General features: G+C 48.1%; 1 protein-coding gene, 1 long non-coding RNA gene and 1 other non-coding gene across 3 annotated transcripts; 1 reads left to right on the top strand and 2 right to left on the bottom strand.

Moving 5' to 3' along the window:
* Window positions 1-116: 116 nt before the first annotated feature.
* LOC140695937 (uncharacterized) lies at window positions 117-3381 on the top strand. The gene is made up of 3 exons (XR_012071785.1): window positions 117-466; window positions 613-675; window positions 2898-3381. It is a non-coding gene; the product is annotated as an uncharacterized lncRNA (long non-coding RNA).
* Window positions 3382-4161: 780 nt separating this feature from the next.
* On the bottom strand, window positions 4162-10962 carry LOC102545618 (eosinophil peroxidase). The gene is made up of 11 exons (XM_072960640.1): window positions 10887-10962; window positions 10686-10779; window positions 10246-10526; window positions 9940-10057; window positions 9719-9848; window positions 8630-8857; window positions 7168-7453; window positions 5467-5627; window positions 4860-5115; window positions 4267-4437; window positions 4162-4223 (listed from the first exon to the last, which is right to left on the bottom strand). The coding sequence occupies exons 1-11, from the start codon at window positions 10960-10962 to the stop codon at window positions 4162-4164; spliced, it is 1863 nt and encodes a 620-aa protein (XP_072816741.1).
* A 3485-nt stretch (window positions 10963-14447) lies between these two features.
* LOC140696240 (U6 spliceosomal RNA) lies at window positions 14448-14552 on the bottom strand. Its single transcript, XR_012072396.1, has one exon. It is a non-coding gene; the product is annotated as a U6 spliceosomal RNA (small nuclear RNA).
* Window positions 14553-23210: the final 8658 nt, after the last annotated feature.

Below are 23210 nucleotides of genomic sequence, written 5' to 3'. Positions count from 1 at the left end.
ATTCTCCCCCTTAATGCCGAGGCCCCCATGCCGCTGCCTTTCCCAGTCCCTGCCTTTTTGTATTCCAGAGTGTTTCTTTTGATTCTCTAAACTCAGCCCCCAGGAGAGGCTCAGAGGCTAGTGCCAACTGTGTCTTGGCAGCACTCCTTTTAAACATCTGGAGCAAAGCATGGGACTGAGGTCATGCCCTCCCCAGCCCAACGCAGAAACCAGCTTCTGCCCTCAGCGATGCTTTATTGGTAGAAGCAGAGTGTGCTGCCCACCTGCAGGCTCCAGGGAAAGACCGTGGGTGGAGTGGCTAGAGGCTGGGACTCTGTGGCCCCCGTCATAGGCAGGGGTCAGGGACAGGCTGGGAAATAGAAGAAAGTGGCTGGAAACCTTCCAGATGACTCTTCTTGCCAGGTCCTGAAGACCCCTTGTTTGGTTCGCAAGGCCTTGCACCTGGAGCCGATGTGCAACCTAATAGGTAAGGGGCTCCGTTAGGAGGAGGGTTCAGTGCTGCTGGGAGCCCGGCTGTCACTCCCAAAGAACCAGCTCTGAGCGATAGCCAGCAAAAGCATCAGCAGGAAACGGTGGCCCCGGGGGAGAAGGTAGCCTTGTGGTCTTCCCCAGGTTCCCCCGTCTCCAAGGCCAGAGGCTCCGATGGACTCCTGCGGAAGTGGCACAGGTGGGCAGGTAAGGAACTTGCTGGATATCCAGACATGGAGCTGCTTTTAGGGTGTTGGATCCTTCCTGATTGCTCCCCAAAGTCCCAGGGCCCTGGAATTAACTTGTCAGCCCAGAAGCTAGTGTCCACCGGGAAAAAATCTCTAGAGACAAGATCTGTTGTTCTGCTTAGAGGCCTGAGAGGACTCAGCCATCCTGTCCAAGGAAGGATGTGCGGGCCTGACCTAGCACAGGGCTGTTGGAGGGGGGCCTCCCTTTACCTGCACAAGCCTCATGTGCCTCTCCAGGCTGACAGGTTCAGTCTGGGGATGGAGTTACAGTTCACAAAGCCCAGGGGGTAGGTGTTGGCCTTGAAGATGTCCCTTGGAACAGTGGTGATACCAGTATTGTCACACACAATTCGAGACAAGGAAATCTGGCGAAGGGCCTGGCGCTGGCGCTTGGTGAAAACACCCCGTTTCTGCCACCAGAACCTACAAGATGGGGGAGAGAGGTGGATGAAGTTCTGGGGGAATGAATAGGAAGGCGCACCCGCTGTGTGCTGGGTACTTTACATACATGATTTCATTCGCCTGTCCAAAATCCCTGCAGGAGAGGTGTGATTCTCATAGAGGAAGACTCAGGTTCAGTGGTCAAGTAAATTGCCCAGGATTAAATGCACAGTAATATACGTGGCCAGGGCTGGATTTGAACCCAGGTAAATGCCAAATCCAAATAAGGAGTCAGGTCTTAAACCTCAAGCTTATTGGAGGAAAACCAGATTTAGCCCTTTCTGCGTGTTTTTGGGATCAACCAGCCTGGAACAGTGAAGCTGAGAAGTCTGTCTCCTGGGTTAAAGGTGCCTGTACCTCAGGCAAGTAGTCTCTCTCCCTCTGACCAAGCTCTCCAGGGAGGAGCCTCCTGGTCTCAGATCTTGGAAGAGATGAACCTAGAAAGAGTACTTTCACTGTTTTTCAAAAAGTTGAAGCATAGTTGATCTACAGTGTTCTGTTCGTTTCTGGTATACAGCTTAGTGATTCAGAGATATATATAAACTTTGTTTCATTGTTGAGTCTTGGAATTCTAGTGCTTTCTGCCCTGCATCTGGGGCTGGTCCCTTTAGGGTAGGGTCACTTACCTGTCTCCATTTCAGGCTCTTGTAAACTGGTTCTCAAAAAGACAGGCCAGAAGAGGCCCCACTCGGGCCCCTGGCAGAAGAGGCTCGGCGATGGCCCCAATCCAGATGTCAATGTTGTCAGGTGTCCCATACAGACTCAGGAACTTCCGTGCCAGATCCCGGTTATTCAGCACCTGGCTAAGCTGCGCCAGATTCCGGGGCTGGGAGAGTCTGCAGAAGCGCCTCCACGCGTTGTACCCTGTAGGGAGAGGGGACAGAAGCCGTTTAGTCTTCCCTCTGCTGGTTCCCATTAGCTTCTCTCCACGATTCCTCCCAAGAGAGCTCTGTGGTCAGGCAGTATTGAGCAGAACAAAATCCCTGCTGGCAGAAGAGGCCTTGAGCTTTTCAAAGACCAAATCACTCCCCTCTAATTTTCAATGTGAGCAGACAACCACGCTTTCTGTCTATCAAATGGAGGTATATACTAACGTAAAACACTGTTGTAACCAGCATTCACAACCACAATGATATTATTATTGGGCTCATGGCATTAATTAGACACAAAGAAGACAGTATCCAGAACATGAAAGACTCTCAGATTTGTAGAATGAATGAATAAATGAATACATAAGTGAACAAACAAAGAAATGAACAGCATAGATACAATGTATCTGCTCAGAAGAGGACCACATGGTCTTCTTTTTATATAAATGAATCCATTTATATAAAAGGTCCAGAATAGGCAAATACGTAGAGAAAGAAGATTAGTAATTTTCAGGGGCTGGAGTGAGGATGGGAAGTGCCTGTTTTTTTGTTTTTTTTTTTTAACATTTTATTGTAGTATGATTCCTGTATAGTAAATTACACATATTTCAGATGTACAGTTTGATGACTTTTGATAGATGTACACACCAATGAAACCACCACCACAATCAAGGTAGCTAACATTTCCATCAGGGGAGTGCCTGTTATGACCAGGTTTCTTTTGTGAGTGATGGAAATGTTCTGATATTAAATATGAGGCACAACTCTAAATACACAAAAACCACTGAATTATATACCTTATATGGGTGAATTTTATGATTTGTTAATTCTCTCTCAATAAGCTGTTAAAAATTTTTTCCCACCTACTCAGAAACTTACAAAGACCAGCCATACTGATTTGTCAGCTATCAGGATCCCACACCAAGACCAAGTCATAATATGGTGGGGACCGTCAAGATAGGCGATAGCTTCTTCATAGCCTAAAGAAACAGGAGTCCAAAGTCGTCCACCGAACTACAGCTCACAAATACCATCCCCCGGCTGAACAAAGGAAAACCATATGATGTTCCACCATTACTAAGCCCTGCTGTGTGAATCTCTCTCAGGACCCTCCCGCTTCTGTGAGGTACTTTGTAATCTCCGTGTTACCAGTGGATATTTGCTGAGCTTGAGCAGCTGTGACTTTTCCAAGGTCACCCCCTCTTTGCAGTGGAGTTCAGATCACAGTTTCCAATTCCAAATTTGGTGTTGGAATTGGGACGGGATTGGAGGAGACTGCAAGAGCTAGGATCAAGAAAATATTTCTGGGACAGCTTGGCGGGATCAAAAACAGTGTGCCAATTTGGCTGGCTAGCAATCTCACATCTCCAGCAGGGGGCGCCCACAGGGCTTTAGCCGTCCTGGGCACCCAGGCGTAGGGAAGGAAGGAAACTCAAAGTTCTTGAGTGCCGGCTATGTGCCCGCCAGCTGCTGTGTTAGGTGCAGGAGGAATTGCCCGCACTTCATTATCATCGGCCACAGAGAAGCCGAGGCAGATGGGGCCTCAGGTTGTACCGAGACAGAGAAGTAGGCGATGGGAAGGGGGAGAGACCAGCAAAGCAGGGGCCAGTCTTTCCGTAACATCGTGGATTGAACAGGGGAAAGAAAGGAGGAATTTTTAACTTGACTGGAATTTCACTACTTCTTAGTTCTGTGGCCTAGGGCCAAATTACTAGATTTATTTCCTCAGCTATAAAAATGGCTATAACAGCTACTTCTCAAGGTCATCGGGAGGACTAAAAGAAATCCATCAAAGTTCCTAGCAAAATGCCTAATTTTTCTTCTTTCCTGGGGTAGAACAGCCAAGACAGTTTTAATTTTACTCCACCTGTTCCCTGCCTCTCAGTCTCTTTGCCTTTCTCCACTTAGAGCCAGGAGCCAGCTTCTATATCCTTGCAACTTCCTCCTTGGAACTTGCCAGGGTACTGGGGAATGGGGTAGCTCTCCCCTGCCTTTGAAACCTACTGTTTTTTTCTACTTGGAAAGTCCTAATCTCCTTCATTCAGCTCCTCTGTCCAAGTCCTGGTCCTGTGGCGACCCTAAAGCTAGAAACCCCACGGTGGATGAAGAAGATACTGAAAAGGAGGTCCTCAGCCTCAGGCTTGTGTGCCTCTGAACCACAGCACATCCCGGTGACAGTCCCAGTCAGAAAGGAACCCTGGTCAGGCAAAGCCTGAGAGGAGGGGAGGCAGCCCCCTCACCTGGGAGGCCGTGGTCGCGGCTGCATTGCATGTTGAGGGCCGCCAGGTCCAGCCCAATCCTTCTGACTTGCCGAAAAAGCCGGTCCCGGAGCTCATCCACTAACATGGAATCTTGACGGTTCAGCTTGGCAGGGGTGGCCATGAGGCCTTGGAGGATGGGGTCAATGCCACCTGGTGGTGGGAATATGAGCAGCACAGATTGGACCAGCCTCTTGGAAGCCCCTGAATCACATGATGCTAAACTAGCTCAGAGCTGGACAAGCCAGTCACTTAAATTCTATGATGTTTGTATCAGGAAGCAGTGACCCAGGTGGACAGGAAGGGAGCTGGAGCTGGCAGGGAAAAGCACCCTCACTTCTTCTAGAAGGAGTGGAAGGAAGCTCCTTTCTTTCAGGACCACAGCCACCAGTCTGACATCAGTCTCCTCCTCTTTTAGAAATCCTCTAATCCTGGAGGGGATGGGGGCACATGACGAAGGGTCTTGGTGACACCCGCCCTGTTTTCACTGCCCGTGACCTGAGCAGCAGCCTGGCCTCCTTGCACTAAGCTGGGCCCCACCCTGACTCCTGGCTGCCTCTGGAAAACCCAGGCACCTTCGTGCACGATTCGCCAGCTGGCGAAGAAGGCAGAGCTGAGTGGGACCCGTGAGTTGGGCGCTGAGGCCCGGTACTGGCTGTCCAGGCGGAACATGAACGGCTGGAGCATGGTGTGGCTGAAGCGGAAGGCCAGGGTGAAGACGTTGGCCACCCGGGGGTCTACATTGGAGCAGTACCCCCGGTAGGGGCCCAAGGTTCTGCTGGCCCTGGCCCGGCCCAGAACCAGAGGCAGAAAGTCCCGGTAGGTGATGATCTGGAAGAAAAGATGTCAGAAGATCATTACCTTAGTGGCCCCCACCCCACGTGCTTGCCTTAGGGCAAACCTTTTGCTTTTCGAAGCCTGCTCAGACATACTAATTCTTTATTGGCATGGTGTCAAATGTGGCCATGTTGATTTCCCATTGTCTGATGGAGATACTGAAGCCCAGAGAGGGTGCGTGACATGGTCAGGGTTACAGGTCGGATCTCAGGAACATCCCCAATCAGACCTGGCTGACTTGGGGCACATCCCTGAGGATGTGTTGAGGAAGGTGGGAGTCACTCCCTCAGATGGCTTCTCTGGCCAGATTGCCTTCTAGGGGATGCTGGGACCCAGGCTCCCTACCTGGACCATGGCCCCCAAGATCTTGCGGGCCTCCTGGTACAGCTTGTCTCCAGTCCACCGGGGGTTCAGGCGTCTCAGCTCAGTAGCCAGCCGGTTGTGCTCTCGCACAAAGAGGGTGTGCATGGCTGCCAGTTTGGGGGTTTCCGTTGACTGGGTATCACCTTGAAAATCCCAAGATCAGAGTGAATAGAGCTCTTCCCACAGAAATGTCTTTCTGCTAAGGCAGACAGAGCTCTGGGGACTAGAAAGAGGTGGTGGGACTTTGTGACCTGGGCCAAATTTTTGGCCTCACTGGACCTCCATCTCCTCAGCTGTGTGGTGGGGCTCCACCAATGACCACCCTCCTTCCCAACACAGCGGGCCAGGACGGGGAGGACTGTGGAGTCCTGGGTCCTGAAGTCCCTGGAACGGGTTTGGGGCGGGGGGGGAAGCACAGGGCAGCTGCTGGGCTTGGGCGGGAAAATCTTTGCCTAATGATTCTGCTCTGCAAGATGACCAGATCCGCAGCCAGTGAAGGGACACAGTGACTAAGGGGCCTTGCCTTTGGGACTGTGGGTCCCCCTGCCCCACGGGTTGCATCCCTCTGCACGGTCTGTCCCAGGGGCTAGACCTTTCCCCAGCTTTGGGCTTGGTGTCATGCTGCTCTCCCCAAGGAGCCCCAGGGAGGGAGAAAGGAGGAGGGCTGGGCAGAGCCTGTTCCTGTCAGCAGACTTCCTTCCATTGGCCGGGAAGGAAAGTACGTTCCCAAAGGTGGCCTTACACACAGTCACTTGCTGGCTTTGAACTAAGCTCTTTTGCACGTGGTCCTATTCAAACTACTCAGTTTCAGTAGACATCTCACAAAGGTGCACGCTGCTCTTGCCAGCAACAAAGAAACATATGATCCTTAAAAAAGGGGCTCGAGATGACTCCCTGCGAGGGAAGTGGTGGAGCAGAGTGGAAAGAGCCCAGACCTGGCCACTGCACTGACTTGATTCCCACCGTGGGCTCTGCCACCTGACCCTCTGCTCTGGAGCACATCAGTTACCGTCCCTGAGTTTCTCATCTGCAAAACGAGGGTGATAATAGTGCCCTCCTTTCAGGATTGCTGTCAGGATTAGAGATGGCACATTTAAATATCTGAAACAACCAGAAGCGATGACCATCATTATTATGACCAGGACCGTGTGGGGGAAAACCCTCAGAAGAGTTCAAATTATGCATCCAGAAGAAGGCGGCAGGTGACAGTGACTAGCAGCAGTGGAAGGGAAACTAAAGAGCGTAAGGGAAGTTAGCCCCAAGAAGGAAAAAAAACCAGGTGAAAGTAAAAACTACTTTCAGGGAATTAAAGAGGCTATTGCTGTGTGAAAGAGAGAGAGCGTTTTCTCTGAGGTCCCAGAAGCATGATGAAGAGCAGCAGATAGACAGTAGATCAAAATGAGGGGGACCTTTCTGACAGCACTGCTCCAGATAGACTTCTAGTGGGTGAGCCCGTTATCACTGGAGAGAGTAAGCCGTGATCTCTGGCCACACTTGGGTCACTTGCAAAGGGACTTCTTCCAGCGTACTGATTCTGTGATTACTGTGCACAGATCTGCGCTGTGGTGTGCCGAACACTGAGTTATGGAGCCATATATCCTATCCTATCCCACTGTGGCTTCCCAACCTGGAACCCAGGGACTGGCTGCTTCCTGGGGTGACCCCCCGCCCACTGTGTCAGACCTGCCAGGAAGCAGGGGATGCGCGCAGAGCGGTTGGTGAGGAGGCACGGGTCATCGTGCAGGTTGTTGAAGGGCAGCAGGGCCCGCCCGTTGTCCTGGAAGCGCTGGTTGACGGCCAGCAGCCCCAGATGGTTGGTCCAGTTGCGCAGCCGCAGGGCAAGGGAGACCTCGCTGCCGTACACCATGCTGGCGTCCACGAAGGAGGTGAGTGCGTTGATCTGGTTTCGGACTTTGTTCCTGTTTCGGGGGCAGGCAGGTGCCGAGCGGAAGAAGGGAATGCAGTCACACTAGTTGCTGATGCGGGGGTCGTTGGGCGGGATCTGAGGTGGAAGAGGAATCTGTGACACTGGGGCTTCTCACGAGCAAGCTCCCTCCTCCTGGTCATCCCCCACCTGCTTCAAAACCTTCCTCAAAACTCCCTTCTTTCAGGAAGCCCTCCTTGACTCACCCAGACTCACGGTGCTCACCAGGCCATCTGAGCATCCTTAGCACTTTGTGTCATAGAGTCATGAAAGGTTAGAAATGCATGAGGCCTTAGAGCCTCATCTTAAGGATGGGGAAACTGAGGCTCAGAGAGGGGAAGTCACAACTTGTCAGCAGGAGATGAGGGGTGAGAACTAGTTCTCCCAGCACATGAGCCTGTGCTCCGTTCATTCCATTTAGTTCGACAGGTGTTTCCTAAGCACCGTTCTGTGCTGGGTGCTTCGGAGACTGGGAAAGCCACCAAAACTCAGGACAGGTTGCGGGAAGCTGGTAATTCAGTCAAAACAGACACCCATGTAGAGTAATGTAACTGTGAATTGAGGCAGCATTTGCTGTGCTTGGTCTAAGTCAAAAGCTAAAGGTGTAATAGGATGCTGGGGAAGGCTCCCCTGAGGACCTAGAGGAAGGAGCCAGCCAGGGCCCCCACACATCGCATCCCACACTAATAAGGGCGAGTGAGTGTGTGAGTGTGTGCACGGACCTCCCCTCCATCCCCGACAGAGGCTCTGCTCCCAGGAGTCCATCTTTCTTCCCCAGTGTTCCACACTATCATTGCCTCTCAGCATGCAGTGTGCTCACAACCAGATCCCAGGAACTGGCAAGAACTGCAGGACCTCGGACCGCCCCAGGAGGGAGAGAAGGGCAAGAGCTAAGAGACTCTAAAGGCTTCAAAAAAAGGCAGCAGCCCAGAGGCTTCCCCTGCTGAAAGCAGACCCATGGGTCAAGGCCAGTCTCAACTGCTTCCCTTCTGTGAAGCCTGCACTGAACCTCCTGGCAGGTTGCGCCACCCCCACCCCTCAAACACACACAGAACCAGGAGTCTTCTTGTCTCTGTGTGATATCCCAGCATCACAGGGAGTTCCTTAATGCTCCAGATCCCCAGTCCCAGCTCTTAAACTTAAACTTAAACCTTAAGCCTATGACACCATCACCTGGGGGTGGAGGCCACACCAGGGGCCCGGGAGATTAGGGGAGGGTACCTTGATGGGGAAGCAGGGAGGCAGCTGGGCACAGGTCCTCTCACAGTCAACGCCTACAGTGAAGGCCACCCTGGCTGGGGACTCGGGGGCGAAGTCCAAGTCGTGGTCGATGAACTGGCCCCACTGCATGAACATGAGGGACCGGCCCCGGTCGGAGGTCAGCCTCTCGCTGGGGAAGCGCACGATCTGGTTGGAGACGGCCCGGATCTGGTTGGAGACGGCCCGGACCTGGTGGGGAGGTAAGTCAGTGTGGGGCGTAGGCTCCTGACCCCTTGGGGTGTCAGAGCCAACCCAGGACTCGGGATGGCAGGTCACCCCTGCTGGAGTTAGCGTATTTTTGCGTCCTCTCCAGCCCTCTTCTCTCCTATCCTGCTCAGCCCTACCTCCTGTGTTGCTGTCATTCCTACAAGAATGATCTCTGGCCTGGCTCCTGATGATTCCAGGAGTAAAAGGAGGGGGAGGGGCCAGGTTGGCTGGCTCAGACCCCACCTGCTCCTCCAGAGTGGCAGATAGATCAAATTGATAGAACAAGCTATAGACTCGTGGATAATTAGATGGTAGAATTGATCGACAGATGCAAGGACTGGTTGCTAGGTGATGGATAATAAATATGGAGAGAATTGGATAGATGGAAAGATCAATGGAAGAAAAAATAGTAGATAGATGTTGATAGATGGGTTGATGATAGATCGTTCTGTTACCATATGAATAGAAAATGGATAAATTGTTAAATGTGAAACAGTTTAGGTCAATAGCTAGAGCTACATTAAGGTGCATTGCTCTTTAGTTTAGCAAGGTACTTTGATACTAATTTTTCCGGAAAAAAACGATACTGTAATGGCTGGCGTTACTTTATCACATCTTATATGGATGTTTATACCAAGGACTTTATTAAATAGTCACAACAGCAATAGGAAGTAGGTTTTACTGCCATTTTACAGCTGAGGAAACTGAGACTCAGCTGGAGTCACCCAGCCTGCCAGCCATACAGCCCAGATGGGGGCCCTGGCAGGCTGACTGTGGGCTGTGCTTTGAGTCCCTGCGTTTAGAAGAGATGGGGCATCCTCTAGACCCTCAGCCCTGACTCACAAGAGGGAGGAGGAAGCCGTTGTGCCTCTTGCCAGGGGTCCAGCCGAAGGGGAGCGACACCCCGTCCTCATACTGGGCTGGCAGCCAGCGAGCCAGGGCCTGGTTGGCGGCCCCCAGCAAGGGTCTCCTCCTGCGGTGGTGGGTGGGCTGGGGTCAGCAGGGCTGGGAAGGAGGGGAGGGAACGGGGCAACCCCAGGCCAGGTGCCGCCCCAGGCACCCACCTGTTGTTGCATCTCCCAGTGATGGTGCGGTACTTGTCACTGCACTGCTCAGCCTCATCCTGGACAGCGCAGCCACTGGCCTGGGACAGCAGCCGCAGCTGGGGTTTCGTTAGCACGTCTGGAGGGGGAGGGGCAGCGGGCAGGGTTCTAGCTCCTTCTTGACATAGTCTGTTCTGTACCTCCCACCCCTTTCTCCTCTCTCCTCCCAATGCCCCAAGGCCACATGCCCTGCACTCCCGCCTCTCTCCCTTCCACTCCCAGGCTGGGGCAGGCCTGGTGCGGGGAGCTCAGTGGGGTGCACAGTACCAGTGACATTGAAGGATCTGGACTCCTGGAATTGCAGCTTCTCCTCCAGCAGCCCCAAGGCCACGTGCATATAATCAGCAGCCCTCACAGCTATCCTGGTGGCCGCTACTGGCTGTTTGAAGTAGGACAGGAGGTCCATGGGGCTGGCCAAGCCACTGCGAAGGTGCTGCTTGATGCTGCCCAGAAGAGGAGGAGTGAGGGCCAGGAGAAGAAGCAGACCCACCCAGCAGGGCCCCCACCATGGGCAGTGGGCAGTCAGCACGGGGGAAATAGACAGAAGGCTGGACGGAAGGGAGGCTCTGCACTGACATGGCACTGCCCCAAGGTGCCCAGGGGCAGCTGATGGGTGAGAGGCCCTTGGCTAGAGTCCACCCCCCATCAGTGACCCTCCCAGGCCCACGCAGGCCCCAGACCCACGCAGGCCCCAGACCCAGGCCCACCTCCTCTCAGTCTGATTGTAGGCAGAATCCACCAGCAGCTTGGCCTTTGTTATGCAGCTCTGAAGGACTGAGGTGTCCACCGCCCCAGGGAAGGCTGTTCAGGGGGAAGGGGACTCAGGCTCCAGGGCAGCCACAGGCCCCTCAGACCCAAGTCCTCCCCGCTCCATTGCCCCTCTCCTTGGCCGTCCGAGGGGCTACTACCTGGGGCTGTGCCCTCACAGGGCTGGGCCAGGATGAGTGTGGCTAGGACCCCCGCCAGGGCCGGGAGCAGCTTCATCTCTGCAGTGAGACCCCAGCCGCAGTGGGGTAAGCGATCACCCGGTGGGGGTCCCCTGCTCCCTTCCCGTGGCCTCTGAGCTGACCTCTCACTTCCTCCTGCTCTTCTCTGGAAGGAGCTGGGAGGGGAATTTTATAGCCTGTTCTGAGGGAGGGAGAGGAGCCCTGGGCATCAGAAGCCCAGCCTCTTGAGGTGGGGCTCTGGGACTTCCCTCTCATTCTGGGGGGAGTCATGGGACTGAAACACATACCCCCTCCACCAGCGTGGGGATGTTCTTTCCCCTCACCTGCTCACTCCTCTTTGCTGTCAGGTTCACTGATGTATTTGTCCCAGGGCGCAGAGCAGCACCTGGAACACAGAGGGTCATTCAATGAATCTTAGCTGGATGATTGAGGAGTCATGTGAGCCTCTGAAGACTGTGCCTGGTCCTGCCACTAACTAGTTGTATATGGTCTTGGGCAAGTCACTTCCCCTCTCCAGGCCTCAGCTTTCACATCCCTAAAATGGGGCTTGGGCTAGATGATTGGCAAGGCTCCTCTCCTCCCCAACAGGAAGCTGGGGCTGCCTTCTTGTTGTACCTCCCATACCCCCAGAATAAGGCATGGGACTCAGCAGGTGCTCAATAAATTGGTTAAGGGAATGAATGATGTAGGATCAATGATTGATTGGGTCTCTCTTCCTTTCTCTCTGTCCTCTTGGCTCTCTCCAAGATGCAGGCAAAGGAGAGGTGATGGCAGAGGGAGGGCCTGGCAGTGAAAATCAAGGGGGTATCTCATAGGCCATTTGGGGGGTACAGTGAGATGTCAAGGGGGAGCACCCAGCAGAGGGGTGGCAGCAGGCCTCCATCCAAGCTGAGGGCCTGTCTCGGGCTTAGTGCTTCTCCATGTGATTCTTCAGTGCGTGTCAGTAGCACAACACGAGTGGTGGGCGTAAATTCTGACATGCTCTGGGCTTGGTCACCAGTAGCTCCCTTGGTCAGCAGGGGAGGCTGCAGCAGTGGGCTCAGCCCACCTGGGCTTGGACTTGGCTCTGCCCCCGCCTGCACTGCCTTGGCTCATCTCTGTTTCCACATCTGAAGGGTAGCACGCCCCCAGCTGGTCCTCCCCCCGGGGCCCAGGCCTTCACACCCCTGGCCTTTCCTCCTGGTCTCCTCCCCTGGGTGAGCCCTGCTCGTCCTTTGCCCCAACCCCATCCTGCTCTGCTTGGAGGGCACTCACTCATGTCTCTGCACTCGGCCCCAGAGTCGCCCCGCTGCGCCCTGTGGTCCTCACCCCTTCTTCAGGTGGATGTGTCCATCCCTTCCCCAGTGCAGACCCCGTACTTGCTGAGTGTCTTTGTCTCCCACCCTCTGTCCCCCGTGCCTGACCAAACCCAGTCCCAACGCCCTCCACAGCCTCCTCCCACACCTCCACCACCGCCCGGCGGTTGCTCTTGTAACAGCCCCTTCAGCAATCCCTTTCACAAGCTCCAGCTGAGGGCCTGCCGATCTTATCTCCCTATCTCCAGCAGGGGCCCCTCTCCTGTGCCCGGATGGGGATGGACAGTCACCGCGCAGTCGCTGAAAGCCCACTGAATTCCTTGCTGCTGACCCCCTGCATGGCCTGGGGAGATCACACCACTCCCTGGATCTGTTTCCAGACCAGTGAGATGGGGACAGTGGCCTCATGAGGAGAGAGGTTGTAACAGTTGTAGGGCGCTCCTCAAATGTGCTGGCCTCCCCTGCCCTCGGGAAGCCAGATGCCCCCAAACGTTGGACGGTGGGGTAAGCCAGGGTGGGGTGTATGTAACCCAGGTCACTCTCCTTCCAGGGTCCCCCCAGAGAGGACTTAGACTGAGCCCGGCTCTCCCCCCAGTTCTTTGGCAGTAGTGAGGTGTGCCAGGGTTTTGCCACAGCTGTGGGACAATCTTGAGATAGAACCTGGGCTCTAGACCCAGCCCTGCCAAGTTGACTGATCTCTTAAGGAAGCGGAGGTTGGTTCATTGACTGCTCAAGGTGGTGATGAGAGGAAAGCAGAAAGGAACTGGCCGCTATGGGGCCCTTCACAACCAGTCTATGGAGGGCAGGTTCCCAGGGCCGCAGGGCTGGGCGGACAGGCAAGGATCAGGCAAGGATCAGGCAAGGGAGAAGCTGGGTCTGCCTCCTGGCTCTCCTGCCTGCCCGTGGGACCCTGCCCCTACGCCCCAACCACCTCGACCCTCCACGGACAACGTGTCCTCCCCCTTGTCTGATCCAAGGCCTCTGCTGATGATGCAGGAAGGCTCCCTCGGGAGCCACAGCACTCAGCACCCAGGAGCTTGTTGAGAGCAGTTTACAAGGGTGACTGAGAGCTGGCCTGCATCCCAGGCCCAGCGCCGTCATCCGTCTGGGCAAGCTTCTCAGCCTCGGAGCCTGCCTCCTCACCATTGAATGGAGGTCCTTGCTCTGTTTACTTCACAGAGCGTTTATGGGAATAAATGTGAAACGCTACCAGGGCCTGGCACACACAGCAGGCACTGGACGGTGTTTGTGTGACAAGCTTTGATTGTTGCTCCTTTACTGAGCTGACTCCAGCAATCACCATCAGGTTGATGGTCAGCTTTGCAGACCATCCAGCCTCAGGTGCCTGGGAGGAAGGAGGGCAGGAAGATAGGAAGGGAGGCCTCCAGGGTCAGGATCATTTAGACCCTGGTCTCCGAGCGCTGTCAAGGCGGAGTGGGCATGCCTTTGCCTGTGCCGAGGCTGTCGGAAACTGAGTGGGGCAACAGTGATGGAAAGATAAGCCCTCTTGGGACCCTCCAGTTTGGGCACCTGCCCCATCTCCGGCTGTGACCATCACTGGGGGACAGGACTGGATACATGTGGCCCTCACTGGGTGAGGTGAGCAGTTGACAGCTGCTTTTTCTCTGTTCTCAGGGTCAACCACACCCAGAGACCAGAAGAGGGGTGCGGGCAAGGGCTTTTCCATCACACCCACTGAGACCTCGCTTTAGAGACTGTCCTAAGCGTTGCCCAGCAGTGACCTGGAGTGTTTGATATAGGAGCAGATTCGTTTCTGATACCTGATCCTCTACAGAACAAAATTATTTCCAGGAATACTCATTAAATGATACAAGTAATAATAATGGCTAGGAAGGAAATGCGCGGAAGTTCTCTTTTATTAAATTTGGACTCAATCATGCCAGTAAAGAAATAACAATAAAATACCACAACATAAAAAGGAAAAGAGTAGGGGAGTAGTGGATTAATCCTTCTTAACTACATGAATGTGTTTTAAATAAAAGGAAAAAACTACATATTGGTGAGTTTTAATATAATATCAGTACAGTTTCTGTTTTCTTGATTCTTTCTCTTTGTTTGATTTTGTTATTTATTTTTTTTTGGTCAGGGGAGATCATTAGATTTACTTATTTATTCTTAGAGGAAGTACTGGGAATTGAACCCAGGACCTCATGAGTGCTAAGCATGTGCTCTACCACTTGAGCTATACCCTCCCCTGTTTGCTTGTTTTTAATGGGAACACTTCATGAATTTGCGTGTCTTCCTTGACCATGGGCCATGCTAATCTTCTCTGTATTGCTCCCAATTTAATAAGCAAGCATTTGATTCATTTTTTTTAGTGTTAAAGTAAACAAACATTTGGAAGACTAAATCTCAGTGTTAAAGATACTCGAATTCACTAAAATATTTATATAGTAATTAAATTTTGCACTTTAAAAATAGTGCATTTCACCATTTGCACCGTTTCACTGTTTTAAACCTTGAACAGAAAGTATAATTCCAGGGGGGCTGGGGTGTAGCTCAGTGGTGGAACGCCTCTGGGTCCTTGTACATGTTCCCTTTGCCTGACTAACTTTACTCATCTTCACAACCCAGCTGAGACCTCACTTCCTCCAGGAAGCCTTCCTTCATTCCTTTCCTGTTCACCTCTCAACCTGATTTGTGTTCTGTCCACAGAGCACCCTGTGCTGACACTTCTCTCCACACACACTGGTCTGTGCTGAAGGCACGCTGCCACTCAGTCCACCTCCTGGACTGGCCACAGAGCCCTTTGGGGGCCCCAGGCCCGATCTTGTTTGCAGCTGTGGACCCAGCACTGTGGGCCTGGCCGGTGCTCGGGAACGTTTGTGGAACATGAATGAACTGCACCGTGTTCTGGCTTAACTCCATGAATCCACACACCCTCTTTCATCCTGGACAGGAGAACGTGTCCTTTCCCCCACCACATGAGATTTCCTCTTCTTTCTCCAGGTGACAATTTGGAGCTCCCAGGGTCTTGACCCAGAAAGTCCACACAGGTGAAGTGGGGCACGGATTGGGAGCCCCCATGATGGTGACCTGGAGCCTTCGTGTGGGCACTAGGTGGGACCCGTGACTCTCCTGGTGCCAGGCCAAGGGCCGGAGCCAGAGCTGCGAGTGATACAGGCAAAAGAATGTGGGGCGAGAGGATGGCCATGTCCCAGGTCTCAGTTGAGTCCCTGGGACGTACCCCACCAAGTGTGGGTCCTTAGCTTCATGCAGGAAAGATTTCAAGAGCGAGCCACAGTTGAGTGCAAGTGGATTTATTCTGGGAAGAGGGTAGAGCTCAGTGGCAGAGCACATGCCTAGCATGCACTGGGTCCTGGGTTCAATTCCCAGTCCCTCTATTAAGAAAATAAGTAAATAAGTCTAATTACCTCTCCCTCCAAGATTAAAAATAAATAAAAAAATTTAAAAAGAAAGTAGATTTATTCTGAGAGATGCATAATCCACAGACAGAGTGCGGGCCATGTCAGAAGGCGAGGGAGCCAGAGGCAGCGATGTACGCTGTTGCTAGATTTTATAGGCTCAGTGACTTCATTTGCTAACAAGTGGATTATTCCAACTACTTTGGGGAAGGGGGTGGGATTCCCAGGAATTGGGTCACTGCCCACCCTTTGACCTTTTATGGTCAGCCTTAAAACTGTCCTGGCACCTGTGACAGTACCATTTGGCACGCAATTGTGTTTCAATGAGCGTATATTGAAGCTCAAGTTTTATTGGGAGTTGAATCGTTCACCATCTTGGCGCTAACTGCTGTGTCTTTATTTTAGTGGCTGTACCCTGCCCCCTTCCCTTCCCTCCTGTCTCAGTTAAAGTGGGTGCTGGTCGAGGGATGTGAGAATCGACAGCCCTCTGAGCGTGGCAGCCAGGGGCTGGGACGTCAGAGTGGGATGGCCCAGGTGCCTGGGAAGCTCGGCTCCCTGCGAGGCCCGTGTGAGCTGTTCCCTGTGGATGTGGAGTCCAGAACCCGCTGCTGCAGATTAAGGTGGTGTCTGTTAGCTTTCTCTACTGTAAGTTTGTAATTAATAAGTAATTTGTAGGAAGGTCCTTTCAAGGCTGGATGTATCCATTCTGTTTCTCATAACTTTCACCCATTGGTTTTAGCACGCATTGATGATTTTCTAACTGTGTTATTATTTATGTATTTATTAGTTGTTATTCTACTGTAAGAAAGAACTTCCCTTACTCTGCCAATTATTTATTTATAACTATATGGGCTCATGGGTTTTTATGTTATTCAGTGGGATATAATACATCACTATTGTGATTTATTTGAATGTTCATATTGTTCCTTTGAACTGTCTCCTGTGTCTTTTTCACATGTCCCCATTATTCTGTAAGTACTTCCATATTTTCTGGTTTCTAAAGATGTTCTAGACACATCTTGTACTTTCTCTATCCCATGCCTGGAATCAACCTTTTCTCCAAGGAGCCCAGGTTCTTTTTATTAGAATATAATATTTAGAAAACAAGATCTGGGCTTGAGATGTGCCAATTGTTATTGGTGTGTCATTTCTGTTAGGTTATTTTAGCAGATTGAGCTGGGAAATGTATGGGTGTATATTTTGCTTTCTCTCTCATATGTATATGTAAATGTGTATCTATATCTATCTATCTATCAATCTATCTATACACTGATACTTTCAATTCCAATTCAGCAAAACAGGGTACATTTTAGTATCCCCCCTTTTCATACCTGTACTCATCCAACAGTGAGAAACTTAGCTGTCATAGTCCTCAATATATTTAATCATTTGCTCAAGCCTGGTATACACAAGAAGGTAGTTTCAAAGTTTCTAACTCATGTCTCAGTAAAAACCTTACCTGGTTTCTTTCTTTAAAAAAAAAAAAAACAGATCAGTTTATTTTCTGAGCACAGTTTTAATGATAATATGACATCACCAACAGCCAATCAGAAAAGTCTCTGGTGTTGGATGTTCGAACACCATTACATATTTATGGGTAAGCACCAGAAATGTTTCAACCCTGTGTTACATTTCCGTGCTTACTCACTTCTTTTTTTAATTTTAATTTTTAATTTTAATTTTTTCATTGAAGTATAGTTGATTTACAATGTTGTGTTAGTCTCTGGTGTACAGCAAAGTGATTCAGTTTTATATATATTAGATTCTTTCCTATTATAGGTTATTACAAGATATAGTATGTAGTTGCCTGTGCTGTATGGTAGGACCTTGTTGTTTATCTATTTTGTATACAGTAGTGTTTATATGTTAATCCCAGATTCCTAATATATTACCCCCCCAACCCTTTCCCCTTTGGTAACTATAGTTTGTTTCTATGTCTGGGAGTCTGTTTTGCCTGGGGTTTAAATGTAAGTTCCAAGCCTCCAAAAGTGGGATCCTGGTGAACAACATTTCAGTTTGCTCTCCCAGAGTCCTGGAACTTAGAACCTTTTTCTTAAGTGCAGTTGCCAAGTCTTAACCCTCATCATTTGGTTATAGACTTGTCTGAAGTTGAAGGTTTGCTTCCTTGAATCTCTCTCTCTCTCTCTCTCTCTCTCTCTCTCTCTGTGTGTGTGTGTGTGTGTGTGTGTGTTTATTTACTTATTTATTAAAGTATAGTCAGCTTCCTTGAATCTCTCACTACTGCCTATTTTCAGTAGTCCTCCCAATCCCCTAGTGCTGCATTGCAAGTTATTTTTGCCAGAGTTTCTCCATATCTCCTTCAGGTCTGTGTGATCTTTGACACCATTCACTTCCAACTAAGCCCTGACAGACCAGTACAAGAAAGAATTGGTAGTCTCTTATTATTATTGTTCTTAAAAGATAAATTGAACTCTGTGTGTGCATTCAAGCACATGTGTCTCTCTGTTTGTGTGTGTGTGTGTCTGTGTAGAGGAGGTTGTGGATGTGTGTGTAAATGGTTGACAGGCACCTAGAAAAGTCAGAGTTAGCAACTATTGCCAAAACCGTTCAGTTGTATCAGCATTGCAAATTTATAGTATACTCAGGTAATTTTCAGAAGGCTTTTTTTCCAGGAAAAAATTACATTATTTTGCAGCATCATAAATTGCTGTCTTTTTTTTTGAATACTAACTATATGTAGCTTTCTAATGCTCCATCTCACTTTGAAATGTCAAAGTCATCCTTCTGAAAAGTCACACAATTAGGTCAAATATATTGCCTAATAAAAATCTTTCACCTTCTCAATGAGCACTGGGACAAAAATAAGAGGCCTCTAAGAACCATTCACACAGGATATGGGTTAGATCTTCTAATTTGAATATCCAGTATTTTAATGATTCAAAATCTATTTTAAAAATCAATCACTGCTCTTGAGGAAGACACAAAAGAGACAATATTCCATTTAAGACCGTGAACTCGGGAGTCAGATAAAACTAAGTTACCTAACTTTTCTACAGTTCAGTTTCTTTATCTGTAAAATGGGTATAATAACAGTACTTCACTTGCAGGGTTGCTGCATTAAATAATATATTGCAATAAAACATTTAATGGTGTACGTATGCCTAGGACATACTCAATAAATGTTATCTCTTCTTGTAAATATTATTCAAATCTACCATTCTTTTCTTTGCTTCTAGTTCTTGGTTATTTTTCCTTTCCCCTTGTAACTGTTTTGCAGTTCTGCTCCTTGCCCTTCATTAAAGGGAGATTGTTTGATGATTTCCACGCTGCTGTCTCTTCTGCTGTGTTGCTTGTGCATGTGGTATTGGTCAAGGTTTATTGCTGATTCTCATATGGCTCAGCTTTTGCCCATAGAGCTGTCAGGTCTTCAGAAGCACTGTATTGAGGTCCTAGTATGTATTTGCCTGCTTCTCACATCTAAGGTGATATTAATGAGGTACAAGAGACTCTCAGTCATTGACCTACCCCTAACTACACCGCCAATCAGGTTTGTCTTTTGTCTCTTCATTGTTAGCTATGTTCTTTTTGATATATGCTGCTTTTTGCTACTCCCACCTCCCAACTTCTTCAAGTCACTGCCACTATACTTATCTTTTCTCCCTTTAATTGCTTCTCTAATATTTTCCTTACCTTTTTTGCATGAAATGTCTTAGGCTTATATTTTATATAAATCACCAGTCAGTGGAATACGCTTTTCACACTGCATGTGAATTGACCAATCATAATATACTTGTTGAAATATTTAGGTCTCTTGGACGTTGTTCATTGATTCATTTGTTGGTGGCTATTTAGAGGCTACTCCTTTTATCTTAAATAAGGTTTTATTTTGTTTGGATAACTATTAAGATATGTACTATTACAGTAGACTGAGGCTCTCAAACAGCTAGTCTTTTGGAAGCTGAGGTCTTACCACATTTTGAACCCAGAAAAAAATCTTTCCTGTAACATATTTTTTTTAGAAAAACCAGGAGCTGCTTTGTCTGGGAAGATACCAGGAATAGGCAATATAGAATTTAAGAGTGTAGCCTCTGGAGTCAGACAGAGTTGTCCTTGGAAAGGCACAGATAACATCCTTTTTTATCTGTCTCCTTTTCTTAATTTTTATCTCTAAAGAAATTACTCACATGGAGGCAAGGGCCTCCAAAGTCATGTAGAGCCATAAGAGCTTTACTTTCCTGTTCCTAAAAGAGCACAGAAACCTTTCTGAAGTAAAGGGCATCGTATTGGCTACAGGCACTGGTTTCTTTTTTCTTTTTCCTTTATAGTTTATTGCAAGATATTGAATATAGTTCCCTGTGCTATACCATAAGACATTATTGTTTATCTATTTTATATATAGTGGTTTGTAAACCCAAACTCCTAATTTATTCCTCCCCTGCCCCTTTCCCCCTTGGCAACCATAAGTATGTTTTCTGTATCTGTGAATCTGTTTCTTTTTGTACTTAAGTTCGTTTGTCTCATTTTTTAAGATTCTACATATAAGTGATATCATGTGATATTTGTCTTTCTCTGTCTGACTTAACTTCACTTAGTATGACAATCTCTAGGCCCATCCATGTTGCTGCAAATGGCATCATTTCATTCTCTTTATGATTGAGTAATATTCCATTGTATATATACCACATCTGCTTTACCCAGTCATCTGTGGATGGACATTTAGGTTGTTTCCATGTCTTTGATATTGTAAATAGTTTTGCTATGAACATTGAGGTACATGTATCTTTTCAAACTAGGGTTTTCTCTGGATATATGCCCAAGAGTGGGGTTGCTGGATCATATGGTGACTCTAGTTTTTAGTTTTCTTAAGGAACCTCCATGCCATTATCCATAGTGGCTGCACCAATTTATGTTCTTACCAACAGTGTAGGAGAGTTCCCTTTTATCCACACCTTCTCCAGCATTTATTATTTGTAGACTTTTTAATGACGGCCATTCTGATTGGTGTATGGTGATACCTCATTGTAGTTTTGATTTGCATTTCTCTGATAATTAGTGATATTGAGCATTTTTTCATGTGTCTGTTGTCCTTCTGGATGTCTTCTTTGGAGAAATATCTATTTAGGTATTCTGTCCATTTTTTGATTGGGTTTTTTTTGTTTGTTTGTTTGTTACTGATTTATATGAAGTGTTTGTATATTCTGGAAATTAAGCCCTTGCCAGTCACATCATTTGCAAATATTTTCTCCCAGTCCATAGGTTGTCTTTTTGTTTTGTTTATGGTTTCCTTTGCTGTGCAAAAGCTTATAAGCTTAATTAAGTCTCATTTGTTTATTTTTGCTTTTATTTCTATTGCCTTAGGAGACTGACCTAAGATAACATTGCTACAATTTATGTCAGAGAATGTTTTGCCTATGTTCTCTGCCAGGAGTTGTATGGTATTGTGTCTTATGTACAAGTCTTTGAGCCATTTTGAGTTTATTTTTGTGTATGGTATGAGGGCATGTTCTAACTTCATTGATTTACATGCTGCTGTCCAGCTTTCCCAATACCACTTGCCAAAGACACTCGTTTTTCCATTGTATTTTGTTGCCTCCTTTGTTTAAGATTAATTGACCATAGGTGTGTGGGTTTATTTCTGGGCTCTCTATTCTGTTCCATTGAGCCATATGTCTGTTTTTGTATAGGCACTGGTTTCTGCTCCTCTTCAGAGCTGAGCTCTCTAGTTGGGTTTGCCCAGAGAGCATCAGGCCTGTGCCTTACTCATGGAGGGAATCAGAGGGCTTCCTCTAAAAGAATGATTTTGACAGTGATAAAAAAAAATAATGCTCCTAGAAAACCAGTATTCATTGAGAGTTTTACATGTACCAAGCATTCATAAACACATTTAGTTTTGCAAAAATTTTGAGTTATTACTATTATTCTCATTTTTATAGATGAGCAAACTGAAGCCCAGAGAGGTTAATTATCTTGTCCTGAGTCACAAGGGTAGAAAGTTGCAGAGAATTCATAGTCAGTGTTGTCTTACTCTAAAGCCATGCTTTTTATCACAGCAGGCTGCTTATAGACCTACATGACTCTTGCAAACTCTGTGCTACCCTAGATTCACACACAGAGAAGGAATCAGATTGGTTCTCATTTGCATAAATAAGGTTCCAGCTGTCTAGATGAAAAAAGACATTTATTATCCAGCCACATTCGGAACCAACTGAACAGTAAATATAGTGGCCAGAAGATAAAGATCAAAACTATCATGTTTATTACTAAGTTATATTTGAGGCAGTGGCTTGCCATCCCTCCCCTTATCTTGGAATTGCCCACTTGAAGGTAAATGTGGTTCTGCAGAACATAGCATTTACCTAGAGTTGCTGCCATACACTGGTCTGGTGTGAAGAGGGAAGGAGAATTCTTATAGATTTAGATTATTGGCCTACTAATATAATTTTGGACCAATGGCTATAACCCATCTACCAGGAAACTCACTAGATCTCAGTGGAGAGGAGTATGGGGCAGGGCTAGAGGCCTAAAGTTTTAATCCCTCCTCAGGGAAACCAAAGTATTGAGGAATAAACACTCCCTGTAATATCTCTGAAGTTTAGAGATTTTACCCAGTGACAGATACATTAAAAATGATAAATCAAGTCTACAGTGAGACTTTGGCTTTGTTTGAAAAGAAAAATAAAGGCTAGGTGAAAAGAAGCCAAAGAATTTCTTCTTGTTAGAAATATAACACTTTCTGTGGCCCAGGCAGACATGGCTTTGAGGTCAATTTCCTTTTCAAATCAGTGAAACTTATTCACTAAGTTTTAAAGTAGTATATCTGGAGGAAAGGTATAGCTTAAGAGGTAGTGCGCATGTTCAACACCCAAGAGGTCCTGAGTTCAATCCCTGGTACCCCATCCAAGACAAAATCAATGAAGAAACTTAGTTATGCCCCACTCAGGAAACAAACAATACCAGCAAAGCATGTGTTTTCATTACAGTGGTATGTCTGTTTTAAAAAAAAAAAAAATTTTTTCTGGAAGTCAGAAAAATGAACATGGATTGAAGGTTTACTAATCTCCTCTGAGCAGCCACTGGGCTAAATAAATTGGTGAGCAAGGGAAAGATTGCAAAGGAAATAACTAATAAAAAATAGGAATTGCATAGGAGGGGTTAAAAAAAAGTCAATGAACCAACAGATGCAAAGTCACATCCTAGTGATGACTTAAGAATGTGTAGAAGTCTGTAAGAAGCTATCAAAGTGTGGTGGAGCTAACTGGGGAATAGAGTGCATGAGAGATGGAAGTTTGGAGATGGGTTTTGAAAGACATGATGGGCATGACTTGGCACACAGCCTTTCATACGGGACAACAGCTTGAACAAGGAGATGTGGTCAGTATGGGGAAAATTGGTATGTGGCCACCTAGATTTAGAAACATCAGTATGAATGGCATTTAATCAAGAAAAAAAAATTAGTCAGATAAAAATCAGGTTGAATTGATAGAATAAAATACCTTGACTGACAGTGGCCTCTTCCACAGAAATATTGCAGGAATATTATATGTGGGAATATTAACTGAAAATGGCTTGTGGAAACAATATGATCACAAATTTAAATCAACCTCATTGTTGGTGACTTTCCCCCAGAAGTGAAAGCAATTCTC

The sequence above is a fragment of the Vicugna pacos genome, chromosome 4 (genome assembly GCF_048564905.1).
Source record: "Vicugna pacos chromosome 4, VicPac4, whole genome shotgun sequence".
NCBI lineage: Eukaryota > Metazoa > Chordata > Mammalia > Artiodactyla > Camelidae > Vicugna > Vicugna pacos.
Note: the sequence above shows the minus strand (reverse complement) of the source record. Positions and strands in the feature narration are given on the sequence as shown.